Source organism: Brachyistius frenatus, unplaced genomic scaffold (genome assembly GCF_029030835.1).
Source record: "Brachyistius frenatus isolate BFR_SWC_R1_liver_20210118 unplaced genomic scaffold, ASM2903083v1 Contig_6, whole genome shotgun sequence".
Lineage (NCBI taxonomy): Eukaryota > Metazoa > Chordata > Actinopteri > Embiotocidae > Brachyistius > Brachyistius frenatus.
The window spans coordinates 7,839,366-7,857,999 of record NW_027210605.1 but is presented as its reverse complement, the minus strand read 5'-3'; the positions used below and the strand labels follow the sequence as shown (position 1 = coordinate 7,857,999).

The window sequence follows — 18,634 nt, the reverse complement described above, 5'->3', positions numbered from 1 at the left end:
ACTACTATTAGTTTTGGAAGAACAGTTGGTGGCTTTTGTGGATGTAAACAAAACATAAAATGTTGCCAAGGAGGGTTATAACTTTAGCCCCATTTGTTTTAAGCCTTTATTTTGTTTTGGGCAAATGGTCATAAAAATATTATTAGTTCCCGTGTACCCATAGAACTTTTTAACTGTGATTTTTTTAAATTTATTTCCTTATTGGTATTTTTGGCATCAGAAAAAGATCTTCAGAAAGTATGAGTCCCAATTAATCAAAAAAAGATGTGTACTATGTGTTCAGATTTAATTTAGGCAGGACTCTAAGCATGGGGATGTTTTCTCTCCCACTGTGCTGATTTTCATCTCGCGTCTTCTGTCAATGTGAACCGTTTGAAAACTTCTGGTCTGTAAAAGCCCCCGCAGCATAATCTAAAGTTCCTCTGCTGTCCTTCCTTCTGCTGTGTACAGTCCAAAGAATTTTTACAGGAAGATTCACCACTCCCGTGACGCATTATCAACACTCCCGAAAGCCATCATATCATTGATAAAGGTTATGTATAACAGCATTGTTATTAACAGCCTGAGTATATGAACTGTATTTGGCCTTGGGAGTTTTTGAGGAACTTTCTGCTGACACTACCATTAGAATCCATTGTGACCAGTATGATATGATACTGCTCTTCACAAAGACAAGAAAAATATACTTTTATTACAGGAGTGTTTGATTCAGGTGAAATGTCACTTTAATATTAAGGTTGGATAACTTTCTTTAAAAATGTAAACTTTCATTTGGTCTCGTAGTAAATATCATCCAGATCATTGTCTGAACTCGACAGTGTATATATATATATATATATATATATATATATATATTATATATTTGTCATTACTTACAGTCAGTTTCACTTCATTAAGTTGGCATTACTGAAACTACAAAGCTCTCATTTCTGGCTATTAAATATATGGCTACAAGCTGGTTAGCTCAGTTTACAGGATATAACTTGTACATTTGTAAGCTTTAGAAGTGCTGCTACTTTGGTTTTGCTAATTTGAGATAGAGCGAGGCTAACTGTTCCCCCATTTCCTGTATTTTTTTTTTGGCTAACCCGGGTTATTGGCGGCTGTCCTTGGCTTCATATTTATCCTACAAACACAAGATTGGTGTCAATCTCTTCATCAAATTCTTGGCAAATAAACACGAGTATAGCAAAGTATACAAGTATAGCAAAGCCTCTAATACACATGCACAGGTGTGTCTTGTGTTGTCCCCAGAGTATGCTGTTAAACCAGCTCTGTGTGCAGTTGTAGTTTTTTTTTTTTTTTTTTTCCTCAATCAAAGTTGGTGTAGGTGTTTTGCATTGTGTGTTTTTGGCTTGTGTTTGTATGTGTGTGGGGAGAGGAGGAGTTCATGGGTCCAGTGTGTGCAGAGGCAGCCACAGGTGTGAATGCCGTGTGACCGAGGTCAAGAAGGGTAAAGTGAGAGTGTTCAGCTGTCTGCTTGGATCACTGTGAAAGAGGAGTATGTTGGGAAGGTACCAAGGAACTGTGCGTGTTGAGCCTAGCAACAAACTTCGTTAGCAACACAGCTTTCAGTGTGCGTGTTTGTTTGTATGGATTTTTTTTTATTGGTAATTTGAGGTATTAGAGTTATTAGTAATTAGAGCTACAGGGATATATCCTTTTGTTCCAACTAGATGGGTTCAAACTCACCAGGATACTTATCACATCTGAAAACATCTTTATTTATTTCTTCTTTTTTTTTTTTTTTAAAGTGTATAGTATTGCTTCATTTCGCAATAGTGCAAAATTCAACATTTTAAAGTCAATCATAAATAACAAACATAAATAAACAATTATCACCACATTAAACACAAACCAAAAAAAGCTACAGTCACATTGAAATTGCACAAATGGATTTAAGATAAGTTGAGCAACCTTTTTATGTACATTTCGATCCACAGATTGGAGGCCAAAACCGCGTGTGGCTTTGAGCGCTTTTGTCTCAAAGTCTGTCCCTGACTCATATCGACTTTACAGATTAACAACATTTCTATAAGGCCATCACAGCTCCAAATCTATTGGGTCCGCTCTTACACATAAATGAAACCTAAGGAAGTTTTAGATAAACGGAACCAGATCAACAAAATCCTTCAAAATAAGGAGAAAAGGCAACTTCTCAGAAGTTTGGAATGGCATCACTGCACGACACATGAACTGAACTGAACTCAGGTACTGAGTCAAAAAGACAGTAATATTTGTGGTTAATAAACAGGTTTTGTTTTTTTTTCCTAGTTGGATCCATTTCAACAATGAGGTAATAAGCACCAAGTGTCAACAACATTACTCATTAGTGTCAAGTGTTGTCATATTGAAGGTAAACTAGTATTTACTGCTTTAATGTAATGTTAAGCTGTCATGTGTGAAAAGGATTAGATCCGCCTCCATGTCTTTTTAAAGATAATAGACATTTAAAGACAACGTAGTCTTTCGTTGGCTGGTCAACAGTTCAGCAAGCGGCTAAAGCCGTTTTTACAAATGTAGCGGACAGAAGGTACGGCGTCACGTGAGATCATGCTTGTGGCAGTGAAGAAACATGAAGAAAAGAAAATAAATGCTGCATCTCAAAATGCAACAATCAGTCCTCTTAACCAGGAGAAGCTCCAAATGCGCACATATTCAACGGCGACCTCTCTCCCACTACGACATTCTCTTTGTCATTCTCATCGACGATATGCACTTCACACATCTCAATAAATATATTTAAAACACTCTTAAATCGGCATAGGTTGGATCTGTTTCCTTCTCTCTGCATCTTTAAAACATAATATATTAGAATTTATACATTTTTATAAATACATATAGTTCAACATAATTCTCTGTTTGTATAAAAAAAAAGAAAAGAAAAAAAAAAGAAGAAAGGATCTAAGCTCATGTACAGTTCAGGGGTCCTAGCTTTTCTACATTGTTGGTGTCCATGCTCTCTTGCAGAAGGGTTTTATAACATTGCCTGTTACTGCCACCTAGTGTGACACAGCAGCACTACGACATTGTTTTAACCATGTTGGGAGCCAATACGTAGACATGCGTGGTACAACCAGTAAAAAGCTACATTCCAAAAGTAAATTCATTCACTTTCTCTTTTTTTTTTTTTTTTTTTTTTTTTTTACACATTATTGCAAAAAAAAAACTCATCAAAGAAATCCCTTGCAGAGGACGACGACATCAAACCAAAAACATTTACATCACACGTGACAGAATTAAGGGTCCACCATGTTTCACGATAAGTGTGTCAAACACTGGAGTGGTGGGAAAGAAGTGGGATTTGAGGAGAGACGGTTCACACATCTCACATGATATCGTTGAGCTCTTGACGGGAGTGGGAACTGGCATCGGTATGGTGGAGTTGTACAGAAGAGTTTCAGGCATCCTGGTCCGATACAGTGCAGCCCAGAAGTAATGGCAGCATGGTTTGTAACAGGAAGATGCAGATTGTTACAGTAAATTACAAAATAATTCTTAAAAAGGATAATTAGTCAAATTATTTACTGAAAAATATATAACCTCAATTTCATGCCACCCAACAGCATTACTGCAACAGCTTATTTTTACAAAAGCTATCTGAAGCTACAACTGCACTTTGAATTTAAAATCTCTTGATTTTTTTCAAGATTTATCTTGATTTGAAATCATTACTAATGTTGTATTTTTTTTTTTTTTTTAAACTATAATTGAAAAATGTTCGCCAAGACTGACAAATTCTGAAGTGTACCGGGCCAGGAGCCTCGTTCGCACCGTTCGCCCTTCTCTTCTCCACCCCTCCATACGTCTACCTGTCCCCTCCCATCACTCGTCCTACTTGCCGTCTCAAACGGAGCAGTTGCGTCTCTTCCCAGAGCCAGTCTGGGCTGTAGCAGCAGAGGCTGAGGTCAGCCAAACGGTGACCCCGTGTCAAAGGCTGGTGGAGGACACCGAGAGGGTGGGTGAGGAGGGCGGCGGGAAGTTGAGAAGCTCCAGCACTGCCACGCCCACACTGCTGCGCCGTGTGAACATGCAGGAGGCAGCGACCCATTTGTTGCTGCGTGGGTTGTACTTTTCAATGGAGTTAAGGCTGGAGCTGCCATCGTTACCTCCCACGGCATATAACCAGCCATCCATAGCCACCAGGTCGTGAGTGCTCCTGGGAGGGGGGGGGGGGGGTATCAAATTCAGTAACTAAGTTTTGCATGTATTGTTTGTACCACCATATTTTTAATACGCCATATAAGGATTGATTTCTCGTTTTCTTATCTGGAAGGAAAAATTATGGATGCAATTTATTTAACCGGCACCTGTTCATTTACAATGGATCCAGTGTGATCTACAACATAAACATTATCAATGATTGTGTCCAAAAACTGAAAGATGATAAAAGACATTTTGAGAAGTGAAGTGGCTTATTGACAGAATAAACACTGCCATATTGTGATTACAAAAAAATACTCAATTTCAATTTCCAAAGGTTCCAATCATGATCATGATATAATGAGATTATTATTATTATGAGAAAGTTATTCTACAATACTTTGAAATGGGCACATGTATGAAGTGGCTTCATAGGAGTGATAGATTAGTGGTCTGTGCAGTGTGATGTTTTGGTCTGTAAATGGAGCCTCTCAGCAACTGGATAAGAAAAGTGCTCAAAGCCACACAGCTGATTAACGTCATGGGTTATTTATGGAGCTGCACAGTCAACTGCTGTCACGTTTTCCTGCTCCTACAATACAGTGGGTACAGAAAGTATTCAGACCCCTTTAAATTTTTCACTCTTTGTTTCATTGCAGCCATTTGCTAAAATCAAAAAAGTTCATTTTATTTCTCATTAATGTACACTCAGCACCCCATCTTGACAGAAAAAAACAGAAATGTAGAAATTTGTGCAAATTTATAAAAAAAAAGAAAAACTGAAATATCACATGGTCATAAGTATTCAGACCCTTTGCTGTGACACTCATATTTAACTCACATGCTGTCCATTTCTTCTGATCCTCCTTGAGATGGTTCTACTCCTTCATTGGAGTCCAGCTGTGTTTAATTAAACTGATTGGACTTGATTAGGAAAGGCACACACCTGTCTATATAAGACCTTACAGCTCACAGTGCATGTCAGAGCAAATGAGAATCATGAGGTCGAAGGAGCTGTCCAAGGAGCTCAGAGACAGAATTGTGGCAAGGCACAGATCTGGCCAAGGTTACAAAATAATTTCTGCAGCACTCAAGGTTCCTAAGAGCACAGTGGCCTCCATAATCCTTAAATGGAAGAAGTTTGGGACGACCAGAACTCTTCCTAGACCTGGCCGTCCAGCCAAACTGAGCAATCGTGGGAGAAGAGCCTTGGTGAGAGAGGTAAAGAAGAACCCAAAGATCACTGTGGCTGAGCTCCAGAGATGCAGTAGGGAGATGGGAGAAAGTTCCACAAAGTCAACTATCACTGCAGCCCTCCACCAGTCGGGGCTTTATGGCAGAGTGGCCCGACGGAAGCCTCTCCTCAGTGCAAGACGTATGAAAGCCCGCATAGAGTTTGGCAAAAAACACATGAAGGACTCCCAGACTATGAGAAATAAGATTCTCTGGTTTGATGAGACCAAGATTGAACTTTTTGGCGTTAATTCTAAGCGGTATGTGTGGAGAAAACCAGGCACTGCTCATCACCTGCCCAATACAATCCCAACAGTGAAACATGTTGGTGGCAGCATCATACTATGGGGGTGTTTTTCAGCTGCAGGGACAGGACGACTGGTTGCAATTGAAGGAAAGATGAATGCGGCCAAGTACAGAGATATCCTGGAAGAAAACCTCTTCCAGAGTGCTCTGGACCTCAGACTGGGCCAAAGGTTCACCTTCCAACAAGACAATGACCCTAAGCACACAGCTAAAATAACAAAGGAGTGGCTTCGGAACAACTCTGTGACCATTCTTGACTGGCCCAGCCAGAGCCCTGACCTAAACCCAATTGAGCATCTCTGGAGAGACCTGAAAATGGCTGTCCACCAATGTTCACCATCCAACCTGACGGAACTGGAGAGGATCTGCAAGGAAGAATGGCAGAGGATCCCCAAATCCAGGTGTGAAAAGCTTGTTGCATCATTCCCAAGAAGACTCATGGCTGTACTAGCTCAAAAGGGTGCTTCTACTCAATACTGAGCAAAGGGTCTGAATACTTATGACCATGTGATATTTCAGTTTTTCTTTTTTAATAAATTTGCACAAATTTCTACATTTCTGTTTTTTTCTGTCAAGATGGGGTGCTGAGTGTACATTAATGAGAAATAAAATGAACTTTTTTGATTTTAGCAAATGGCTGCAATGAAACAAAGAGTGAAAAATTTAAAGGGGTCTGAATACTTTCCGTACCCACTGTATATATGTATATGTATACATACATGTACATATATACACACACATATATATATATATATATATACATACATATATATATATATATACACACATATATATAGACACATATATATATGTGCGTGCGTGTCTCTGAACCATGGGAACAAGTGGATCTTGCTGATGTTATAACAAACTCGAAGACCGCTTCATCTCTAAATCTTCCCTCTGTGATGCAGATTTTGTAACAGCACAATGCTGCGAGTGTGTGCATGCGCGACTGCTTTGATAAAACGCTTGCAATACAAGTTTCAGCTTTCATCCTCTAAGTAAACATTCACTCTTCTGGAAAATAGGTCATTTGATGTTTATGCCTTAAGAAGGTTTAGGCCGTTAAGAAGACACCCAAATGCCCCAAATCACTCGTCTTGAAGAGTAAAGAATTTCCACAGAGAAAAATAAGCGCAGCATGGCTAGCCTTTTGACAAGCTCCATAGAGATGACGCTACAGGATTTTTTTTTTTTTTGCTTTTCAAACAAGCTGACTTAACTTCAGAAAAACTAAAGTGGAAGATAAAGACCAACCGAGCTCATTTCCTCTGCAGGGTGCCATGTTTGTGAGAGCTGGACCGTGTTTAAAAAGGCCACCTCAGTATGTCATTTGAATTGAACCGCTGCTAATTGAAGGTTAGAAGTGGGTCACCCTGAAGCCTCAGTTGGCTGAGGTGTCTCATTCAATTACATTTTTTGGATCCATCCCAGGTCGTTTATCATCTCCTCACCTATCTTTGCTCTTCCTATCTCTTAAGTGTATAGTGTCATGTAAAAACAAACCCACAAAAGTCGAAACATTTGCTGTAAAAGAACCAGTTCTCTTTAAAATATGGCCAGTAGACTCTGTGAAAACCCCTATACAGATTGTAGTGGAGATCTGTTTACTGATAGAAATTATAAAATTGTTATTGTAGCAGCGTAACCACATATTCTCGACTATTTGAATATTGTTAATCTCTGCCTTTGTTATTTTAAAAGTAGAAATGCATTTGGCTACAGGTTGCTTTTGCACTCGTTCTGGTGACTCTTATCTCAACAAGTGGGTCTTCCAGATTAAGCATTCATCTCTGCAGAGCTCAGATCTGTTCAATTCATGTCAAAAGTGAGTTGTGATCATCTCGTGTTCCGACATCGTTTACTGTGCGCAGGGTTAACTTACCTTCTTTCCTTATGACAGTAAGACAGCTTTGAAAGTCACTGGACTTGCACCTGTCTGTTCTGGTTACACTAGTATGAATTCTGGCTAACCTGCGTATGTTCATGGGGGCAACTCCTTCCCAGGTGTTGGTCTTGGGGTTGAACCGCTCTACTGAGTTCAGGCAGCTGGTGCCGTCATTGCCCCCTGCGACGTACAGCATGCCGTCCAGCACGGCCACCCCTGCACTGCTGCGCCGACTCAGCATGTTGGCGATGGCTGTCCATGTGTTGCTCTGTTCAGTCAATCGAGAGCGCGAGCATTGGTCACATGTTTATACTGTAGATCCGTCCGTAGTGTATGGATTTGGTCTACAACATTCAGTCGATATAAACCTGGCAACAGATGAGTTATTCTGATGATAAATTTAACAGCAGTTTACCTGCGGGTCATATTTCTCCACTGTTGCGAGATGTGAGGAGCTGTCATAACCTCCCACTGCGTACAAGCTGCCATCTGGAAGGGAAAAGGGAGTAAACACAGACAATGTAAATGTTAGCAGTTAAATACCGAGGTGGTAACTCCCTCTCGATTTCAGATGTTAAAATGTCGACGGTGTAATGTAAACACAGCTTGTTTACAGTATAATGTTTTCCTACCCAGAGTTGCCACTCGAACATATCTCCTACGGGTGCTCATGGCAGCAATTGAGGTCCATGTACTGGTCAGAGGGTCGTAACGCTCCGCACTGAAAGAAGAGAAAGACATTTACAGTAATTACACTGCAAGGCTGCAATTTCGATAAAACCTCTGATGCATGTTGCAGAAAAAAGCATTACGACAAAAAAAAAAAAATGATGCGACAAGATACAACAGTGAGGATAATTTAGCTTCGAATAATCGAGATGTGCAGCATTTACCAGCAAGATGTCAGTCTGTGTGTACCTATTGAGACAGGAAGCTCCATCATAGCCTCCAGCAGCGTACAGCAGGCCGTGCAGGACAGCTACACCCAAACAACTCCGTCGTGTTCCCATGGAAACCTCAGGCTGCCAGGAGTTAGTGATGGGGTCGTAGGACTCCACGGTTGCGAGGTCTGAAGTGCCATCATACCTGAGGAGATGTGGATAGAAATGACTCGAGGTGTCAGCATGTTGCCGTGAGTCTGAATAACTATGCAGAGCACGGTAAACGTTTACGTTAAAAAGGCATTTTTCATAGAGCAAAGCAGAGAACATTTCATCAGGAGAACAAGGATGTTTGTTTGTTTTTTAACGTATACATTATTGACATATTCTGCCTGCAGAAGCTTATAACCCGGGTTAGCCAAAAATAATACAGGAAATGGGGGAACAGTTAGCCTCGCTCTATTTCAAATTAACAAAACCAAACCAGCAGCACTTCTAAAGCTTACAAATGTACAAGTTATATCCTGTAAACTAAGCTAACCAGCTTGTAGCCATATATTTAATAGCCAGAAATGAGAGCTTTGTAGTTTCAGTAATGCCAACTTAATGAAGTGATATATATCTATCTATATGTCTATATATATATATATATATATATATATACACACTTATCACACAATGTAATGTTTGAGTAAAAGATTATTTCGCTAAAACAAACTAACGTTAGCTTGTTTTGGGTCTGAGCTCAACACTACGGTTATCATCACTCACCCTCCAACAGCATACAGTCTGTTCCCGATGGCCGCCACGCCCACCCGTGCCCGCCGAGTGGACATGGATGCCACCATGTGCCAGCGATCCGTCCTGGTGTCATACGCCTCGCAGTCTCCGTGGATGGCAAACAGGCTGCCACCACCTGAGACACAAAGAAACAAACATACCGTATGGAGGGGGAAAAGACTTTAATGTCCGGCAGAAATGCAAATGTTGTAAGAGTCATATTGATTTTAGTCAACTATTCCAGTACTTTTCACAATTTTCAGGGTTTGATACATATCGAAAATCAAACGCGTTTATGGTCAATCTGATCGGCCTCGCTGGAAGGCGGAGTGAAAAGCCGGCTGCAGTGGAGAGGAGCGAGATGCAATATCACAGCTGGCCAATCACAACGTGGGTAAAAGTGGGTTTGAATGTCACGTTGCTGGTTTTAGAAAGTTACCGCGAATAGTCGACAGTCACCCTCTGGCTGATGTTAGAAAGATGTGCGGGAGTTTCCAATACTGTCTGACCATCCCACTTAAAAAAAATACTAAAGTTTGAACACTTAATTAGTAACATCGGGAGCTATCGATGATTGACACGTGGTCTAAGTGTACCCTAATGGGTACCTTCAGGGGCACACTGACCAACGGCGAAGAGCACGGGGCTGGCGCCCTCACAGCGTCGCGGGCGCGTCCGGCTGTTGCTCAGGACTCCCCTCTGCTCAGGCATCAGGTGGTACTTGAGAGCCTCGATCAGCAGGTCCTTGCACTCCGAGTGATGACGCACCAGCAGCTCGGTGTCCACGTTGCTCATCAGAAAATCTCGCCTCAACAGGGGCAGCCGCACGCACTTCATCAGCTGACGGGGGCGGAGGGAGGGAGGGAGGGAGGGAAAGAGGGAGGGCGGGTGGTGAGTCGAGTTGAGTTGAGTTGAAGGGGAATGGAGAAATTTGGATTGATGCGTTTCAAAGAGTCAAACAAACAAAACAACAACAAAAAAACATGTTTTCAAAAAATCTTGTCAAATGAGACAACAACAACAACAAAATAACAACAACAAAAAAGACTCATACCCAAGGTACATGTTGCCTGCGTCCGTCGATATCATGTTTCACCCAACTCAACACAGCCCGGTACACTTCCTCTTCAGATGGCACGTTGAGATTGTCACTGGATATCAAATCCAGGACCTGGACACAAACAGACAGGCAGTCATTTTATTCCATTATTTTAAAGAGCATCTCTCTAAAATTTGAAATCACAGCGCCTTTAATTCAACTTTCACCACCAAAAATCTCGTAGAGAAGCTTTTGCTTCTGAAAAAATATGTGAAAGTGAAAGCTGGACCAAAAGTGTCAACACTGGAAGTAAATTGAGAGGCATTGTTAGTTCCTGTAGGTTGTACCCCACTTCTTCTGCTGAACTGTTGCCTCCTCTCTCTCCTCTCTCTCCCTCTCTCTCCCTCTCTCTCTCCCTCTCTCTCTCTCTCTCTCTCTCTCTCTCTCCTCTCTCTCTGCTGAGCTTGATTTGTCTGCTTCCTTTCAAAATGAAACTTAAATACTGTAGAATCAATCAAGTCAAAATTAAACTTAACTTTTACAAGGCACATGCATCCTATAAAGACTTGTGTGTTATATTACAATCTGTGTGTGTGTAGCTGTGCTGTGATGTATTTAAGTTGCCACTGTTTGTGTGTGTGTGTGTGTGTGTGTGTGTGTGTGTGTGTGTGTGTGTGTGTGTGTGTGTGTGTGTGTGTGTGTGTGTGTGTGTGTGTGTGTGTGTGTGTGTGTGTGTGTGTTGCTGCTGCTGCTGCTGTCTGGCCTGGCCAGATCAGGGCAGCAGTTAACTGCCTCCCAGGAACAGTTTCCACTAATCCACAGTCACACAGAAAGACTGTTGTTGCTGTTGCCCCACCCTGCAGTCCCTCTTTCCTCTGCCTGCACACACTGCATCACATTAACAAAAGTGCGTATGTGTGTAGAGGAAATGGAAAGTGCAGTATGAGGGACGTATGAATGACAAGGGTTTCGGAGTTGTCAAGATGCTCAAGATGTCTTGATACGCTGCTCAAAGTAATTAGGATGCATTCAGCCTGTGTTGTCTTCATAATATCATGCATGTGTTAGTGAAACATCGCCAAAGCGGCCTAGTCATAATCCTGTCACGCCGTGCCACTTCCTTCACAGAACATGGGAAGAAATATGGAGCATATTTCACAGCTCTGTGAGCTCAGAGTGCTTTTAGAGCAGCCAGTACATAAATCCAGATCTGGTGCAGATTCATGGCTGGCACAGAACAGCTGCAGACAGAACGGGGCAGGAAGCCAAAGGAAAGAGAGAGATAGAAGAACAGAAATGAAGAAAAAATGGTCTATTTTTAATCTTCCTTTATGCAGCTTAAATTTCCCTGTTTTAATGCAGATCCAGTCTCGGGGCTCTGAAGGCCAGAGACTCGGTGTTGTACTCTGATGGAGCCCCATCACTTAAGTGCTGTGGGAACTGTTCTTTAGAGGAGTGAGAGGATAATGGGAAAGTGATGCTGGCAGCTGTTTGTTACTTCTTTTCACTGCCCTTTAAATTCATTGTCACCTGGCATGGCTCAACAAGGGTCTGTTGAAAAAGAGGCCATTTTAAGTGAGAATAGGCATTTTTCTCTTTTATTCAGACACTAAAGTGAACACCCTCCAACACACGACAAATACAACTTACCAGTGCTGGGCTTTTAGATGTAGTCTGATATTGTGAGGCCAATGTAAAAAAGGAAATGTATAACACAATGCAACCTTAGAGATAAAAACAAAAAAAAAAACATTAAAAAAATGTTTATTTAAAAAAAAAAAAAAATTTAAAACATGAAAACGTAATCTGTGAATTGTGCATTTTATCGTTCAGGAATATTCACATTTACTGTACGATGAAATATCAGCACAAGTGTGTATAAATTCGAATAATTGCAATCAAAAGCATGTTTTAAAAACATAACGTCAGACTCGTGACTCCTGCACTACGGGCTCTAATCTTGTGTGTTGATTTGGGGTTTAGTTAAAGTTAAGCTCGCTGACTGTCCTTTTACGGTTTCTTTAACCTTTATTCAACCTCTGTATTTTTTTTGAGGGGAGTTTACACAGAACTTTCTGCTGAGAAACAGCAACCTTTTGAAAAACTCACTTCCCCTTCACGTGTTTCCACTAGAATAATCAGGGTCTAAACTAAGACCAAGAACCAAGAAGTTGCTGCTTAAACAGTTTGCACTTTTGGAAGTTTCAGCACATTTTGAGATGAACCCTGCATTGCTAGCATTATTTAGAGTTTTACACCCTGTATGTCTGAAAACCTGCAAACATCTTGTTTTGCTTGCACGTTGCCCGGCAATAATCAGGATAGAGCAGCCTCAGAGATTTTATGACCAATGGACCGCCTGGCTTTGTTGCCCATTTTTGCAGAAGACAACATTAAGAGGGAATTTGAGACCATGGCGATTTCAATGTTCCAGCGGATTACTTTGCTTAATCTTTCCTGCTGTGAAAACACATTTTAAGTTTCTAGACATTTTGAGAATAATGCCTTCTTTTTTTTTTTAAATCCCTGCTCTCCACACTCATTCACACCAAGATGCAAACAGGTCAACCACAGTCTGATCAGCTGGCTGCTGAGCAGCTCAAATGAGCAGTGCTATTTATCTCATCTAATGGCACTCAGGCACTTTATCCTGCCAATTTTGGAGCCAAACTAGCAACTAGCATCGTTTGCTGGGATAAGCTGTGGCCTCCCGTGACCCTGTAAAAGTGTAAGCTAAATTTCCCCCAAAAACCTTTGTCTGAAATTGGTAACAGTAAAATAATAGAACATTATTGAAATCTCAGAGGAGTAAATAGTGTTGTTAGCTCATATGTTGGCTCTATAAACAGCACAGCATTAGTGAAAAATGTCATTGGCTTTGCCTAATTACCACTTCCAGGGGAGGAACCACAGTGTTGCCACTGCTGAGCCCAGCTGAGCAATAAGTGATCGTCTGTTGATGTGCCAGTTAAAGTAGTCCATGACCTCGGTGGAGTGATAAAACACTAAGAGACAGTGATTGATGCAACAAGCAGGGAGACAAGAGAGGTCTTCTAATGAATGTTAAAAACACAACGTCATGCCCACGGCCACGTCCCTCCCTCTCTGTGGTAAAAAAAACAAAACATGACTGGTTTGGACACTTGCAGCGGTGTTCATATTAGTGGAAAAAGTTGATCAACAATATGCAGGAAGAAAATGAAATGCTTTACAGTTTGCATAATTGTCAGCATTCTGGTGGATAAATTGAACTGTAATTGAACAGTAAGGAATAAGTTATTAATAACTAGTCAATAACTATTTGTCATGAATTTATAATAAAGTAATATGACTCAGACCAGTTGCCATGAAGTCATCCAAGACGAGGCCAAACCAGGGAATGTCGACTGGGCAGTTGCTTTCACGTGCTGTCTGAATGTAACAATACTGCCAAGTTAATGGTAATCAAATTACCAGTATGACTGACAGAGGACACTATTTCCCGAAGATAGATTTGCCAATAATTGTTTATTTCCCCTTGTGATTATACCAACAATACAACTTTCTCTATAAGCAGCGGTCTCTAGAGGACACAGCAGGAGACAGAAAAAGCATGTCGCCTACCTGTTTCAGTGGCAGCAACATGAACTCCTCCGTCTTGGACACCTCCACAAAGTGCTGCAGGACATACTTGTGCGCTGACTTAAGCAGGTCGCTGCAGGAGTGAGTGTCAGCGAAGCCTCGGATGCCCAGGCAGTTGGAGGGGTCCAGCTGGCTGAGGAGGAACTTGCAGCAGGCATCCCGCACCCCGTTGAGCTGCAACAGGCTCGCTGCCGGGAGCAACGTCTAGGAAGAGAACAGTTAAAGGTGGAAATGAACCGAGTCTTTTGTGTGTTTTTGTGCTCGATAGAGGTCGACTTACAATGTATAATTTAACAACAGTGTTAAATGTGACAAATGTGAAAACTTCTAGCCTACCTGCACGTTGCCTTCCCCGACCACGATCTCTGCTGTGTACGCGTACTGGACCAGCTGCTCCAAAGCCTGAGAATCGATGTCATGAAGGGTCACGTGGGTCTGCCGACTCTCTGACATCTCATCTGCACGACCGCACAGAAAGAAAGCCGATACATTTTTTGAAAAAGTCATAACCAGTAAAAGTCTGGCTGATAAAGTTGCATCCCTGTTCAGTCATGCTGACACATGGCATCTTCTAATGTATACAGCGCCGCTGCCGAATGTCAGCACAGCCCATTCGTTGCTGTCCATTTAATTAAGTTTGTGTGAAGTGTGCGAGGTTTTTGAAATTCCTGAATCTCTCGCCCACCCTGGTTCCTGCAGAACTACGTCAGGATGTCCACACATCATCAGTCAAATCTTTTACTAGACGAACTCACAAACACATTTACCGATCTGTTCTGTTAAAATGGGATAATTAGTGACTGGGTCAGATGAGAGGAAGCAGCTGAATCTCCAAACAACTGACTGTCTGGAGACACATTGTACCCTGACAAAGGTCTAGTGTCAGGAGGAAATCTGAGATTCGTACACCTCAACTGACCACCTGTGCCCCAGACAGTAATAGAGGGAAGGAAGGAAACGATGATGTTGAAAGGATGAAGCGGTGTTTACTACGCACACACACACACACACACGTTGTCGTGGCATCAGACTCAAAAGACAGACAATAATTATGCAGTTTGATGTTAGAGTTTAAAATATCTAAACCATGCCACATGCTGATCCTCATGGATTTCAAGCATAAAAACATGACAGGAAGCAAATATAGGCAGTGTGCTTAGCATTAAATCAGAAAAGTGGGCTGAACCTACTGGTAAACATAGCATGGAAGTAGGGGCTGCAGGATGCCAGCACCACTTTGTGCGCCTTAATTTCTTTGTTGGAGACATGGAGCACAATGTCACACAGCAGGGCGCGCTGTCGCATCCTGTTCATGGACACGAAGGAGTCGTGGTAGTGGCGCTTTGAGTTGTGCGAGATGCTGTGTCCATCGCGGTTGAGCAGCTGCATGCCCCCCTCCATCATGGTGCCTGAAGTGGCGGTCGTGGGCTCGTGCCTGGGCCGCACTCTGGGCAACTGAAACGTGACCCAAAAAAAAACATTTTAATGTCAGTTAATACCGATGTCATTATACGGTTAAAAAAAAAATCTTGTTTTGTCATCGGTCTTAAGAGCTTAGTATATCTGCAGAGTGGTAAATGCTGTGACAGGTGTCCTGAGCAATCATTGTGCCTATTGTTACAGTTATAGTATCCATCCTGTCAGCTACGACAGGAAGCCCTACCAGCCTGACAGAAATCTGAGTACAATTACAAAGTGCAATAGGACGGCTGGCCTGATTATTTGACGTTCAGCGTCAAGACTCATTAGATCTCACTACGACAATTAGAGTTTAAAAAATGAACATTATTAGTTCAATTTGAATCAAATCAGTGCAGGCTATTCATCCATTAGACTGTCTTGATTTTTCTGACTGTGATTTCTCCAGACTACCAACTTTAATTGCAGCAGTAGCTGTGAACTCCACCCCACCCCACCCTGCTCTTGAATGGAGAACACACTTTAAAATGTTGCATAACCATCATCACACATTATAAACATTATGTTTTAGTCTAATAAATATTTTGTGTGCGCCAAGAAGCGACTGGATGAAGCAACCCAGTCGGGAACAACATTAGAAAAACACAAGCTGAAGACAGACTACAGGAATTTTAATGAAATATGCTGAATTTGATGCAGTGACAGCTTCCACACGTCCAGAAAAATACATGAGCAGAAGCTGACTGGATGGAGGGAGGGAGGGACACACCCTCAAAAATATGACCTTAATTCAAAACAATTATGTTCCAGCTGTGGGTGCGGCCTGTAGCTAAATATAGAAGCAGACCCAATAAACCTACACCACCCAGACTCTGTCCATCAGGTCTCCAAGGTAGATGACCTGAAACAAACTCCAGTCCTGAACTTACCTAACACTGTATGCCATACATAACGGATACACACCACACTCGGACACAAACGCTTTCGGACATTTCATGCACTGAACAAATACACACTCCCAGCATCTACATTTATTTTATTATGGTCTATTTATTTATTCTCCTTTTCTGTTTTCCTGTTAACCTGTCTGGAAATTGAAAATCTATAAGAGAAAACGTTAAAAAAAAGAAAGGGGCTGACTGGTTTTGAAAGTTGTCTTGTAGCGCAAGGGACATCAAACTCCTCCAGTGGAGGGCCAACACAATGAAAATGTGTTGTTGTTAATATCCTTAACTTGGGAAATAAACATAATTACTACCTCATGTAGCTAGCCATTTGAGCAAGTGTTTACCACAGTGGGGCGTAAACATCCCGAGACAGAAAAATCGTACCCTCAAGTGATGCTTTTTTTTTTTTTCGTATTAAATTCATTCTTTGTGTCTTTGTAAATATAAAGAGAGGTTTGTGTGAAAATAACACAGCTAGAACAAATATGCAACCAGCAGATTCTCATCAGAAGAGAACATTGACGTGTTTAAAGTCCAAAAAGTGCAATTCTCCAGGCTGAAACACAACAACATTATATTGATCCTGATGAAGTTTAGTTTCACATATTAAAAACACAGTTCACTGAGTATCTAAGCATCTGAACGACGCTGGCATCTGCTCTGAGGCACTCTTGTGCCTTTCAACTAAAAACTCTCCGCTGTCCCAATGTGAACCATCTCAAATGTCATCACAGCTGCCAGGCGACTAGCTCATTTTCCAAAACACAATAGACCATAAAAACACACCAGCCATGTTCCTCCAGGAGGGAACAATCTGCTCACATGCACAGGGGAATTACGAGAGACAATGCTGCAGACTGAGACATGGGTACACAGGAGGTAGAGACAGATGTGACATCACAATTGCTACAGTAAAAAAAAAAAAACTAACAGGAGTAAAGCACTTGTCCTGTCCATCCCTGTCTTGTCTCCTCTATCCTGTCTCTGGCTCCAACCCTTGGATGCCAGCCACACAAAGGCTCCTTAACAAACAGTGCATGCACAATATTGTTGGACGCGCAAATGTTTCAGGACAGAAAGGATGTGTGTCTATCCAGACATCAGCCTCCTCGTGTGATGAGAGGAAACCCCAACCCCCACTCCATCTATTCTGAATTACAGCATCTATCAGCTGCAGCACAGACTGAATGTGTAATGTCTCTACCGGTGGCGGAGTTGCGGTTGTCCTCGGACACAGCGTCTTCCACGAAGGGACGGCAGATAAATCAACAGCTGTCGCAGTCAGACTGGTTTAAAATTGGTACCATCGTCTGTCCAGCTGTCCATATTCTGACTCAACCATACGAAATGTGAAGAAAGCCTCTGTTTTGTGCTGTATGCAGTTGACGTCAATGCAAAAAAAAAAAACCTGCATGAAAGCTGACATCGGTTTGTTAAGGTGGAGCTGTAACTGCTCCACCTTAAGCGGGGACGCTGCCTCTGCTGTTGAAATATAACACCGTGTGAAGGAAGCGACACACGTGAGACCAAACTGGAGGACATTTCTTCTGAGCAAATTACAATAGAAGACAGTGAAATGTATTTATTTTTACACGTAACATAATACGACCTTAAGCAGCCGCCTTTTGTCTGGTCTGACTCCGGAAGTGCGTTCGATACATCCGTCTCGGCTCCCACGAGAGGCGGAGCTTTTCATAAAAGCGCTGTGATTGGTCAGAACCCCACGTCGGTTAGCCCGGACAACAAAATCAAACAAACAGCCACCGACTGATGAACTCCGTGTTCAATAACGCGTAAATCCTGATTTCTCCCATTTAAAGATGGCATATAAGTGGAAATCATGCATTTAGCATTCTATTAATGAAATAAAATAAACGTCAGTCACATTTGATTGTATCCTTGTGGACTAGCCAGCTAATCTTAACGCCTAGCATTAAAAAAAACAACACCTAAAAGCAGACAGGTCTCACCACCGGCCGTCGTCGGTGTCGATGTGACAGCAACGATTTCTTCTTGTTTGTAAGCTTGCCCAGCTTTGTGGTTGTGTATTGAAGTGGTAAAATAAAAAAGGGAAACGGTTCCTCTCGAGGTCCTCTGCTTCCTGTGTCTCGTGAATGTGGCGGATCATTTAATTTAAACCTCACGTGCAGCATCAAAACACCGCTTGTTCTTGTGCGCGCAGCTTTGACAGTAAAATTTCGAGGATGACGTGAACGCCCGGCCGGCTTTTTATTATTCTTGTTTGATTATGCGTTTACTCTGAGTAATTTAGTTTGGTTTCACTAAAATATCAACACCTAAGCCAATATATATGTATTCTGTGTCGGAGCCAAATAATAATTCCCCTTTTAGTCAGTAAATTTATGAACACGGGTAT

General features: G+C 41.8%; 1 protein-coding gene across 3 annotated transcripts; it reads right to left on the bottom strand.

Moving 5' to 3' along the window:
• Positions 1-1,700: 1,700 nt before the first annotated feature.
• On the bottom strand, positions 1,701-18,448 carry klhl17 (kelch-like family member 17). 3 transcript variants are annotated; one of them, XM_069688979.1, is made up of 12 exons: positions 18,228-18,448; positions 15,082-15,346; positions 14,228-14,349; positions 13,874-14,095; positions 10,286-10,402; positions 9,840-10,071; positions 9,223-9,367; positions 8,489-8,656; positions 8,203-8,291; positions 7,986-8,059; positions 7,657-7,838; positions 1,701-4,159 (listed from the first exon to the last, which is right to left on the bottom strand). In XM_069688979.1, exons 1-12 carry the CDS (start codon positions 18,408-18,410, stop codon positions 3,931-3,933), a joined length of 2,028 nt encoding a protein of 675 aa, XP_069545080.1. In that variant the 5' UTR covers positions 18,411-18,448; the 3' UTR covers positions 1,701-3,930. The 3 variants fall into 3 exon arrangements, with proteins under 3 accessions (XP_069545080.1, XP_069545081.1, XP_069545082.1); XM_069688980.1 differs by having other exon boundaries at positions 9,858-10,071; positions 18,228-18,433; XM_069688981.1 differs by lacking the exon at positions 18,228-18,448 and adding an exon at positions 17,462-17,609.
• Positions 18,449-18,634: the final 186 nt, after the last annotated feature.

Bases quoted from the DNA above. Each gene is read 5' to 3' on its own strand.
- klhl17 (XM_069688979.1), bottom strand. From the start codon at position 18,410: ATGCTGCACGTGAGGTTTAAATTAAATGATCCGCCACATTCACGAGAC. The intron at 14,096-14,227 runs GTAGGCTAGAAG...TTCTCTTCCTAG, and splicing joins TCGGGGAAGGCAACGTGCAG to ACGTTGCTCCCGGCAGCGAG. The intron at 10,072-10,285 runs GTATGAGTCTTT...CGCCCCCGTCAG, and splicing joins GCAGGCAACATGTACCTTGG to CTGATGAAGTGCGTGCGGCT.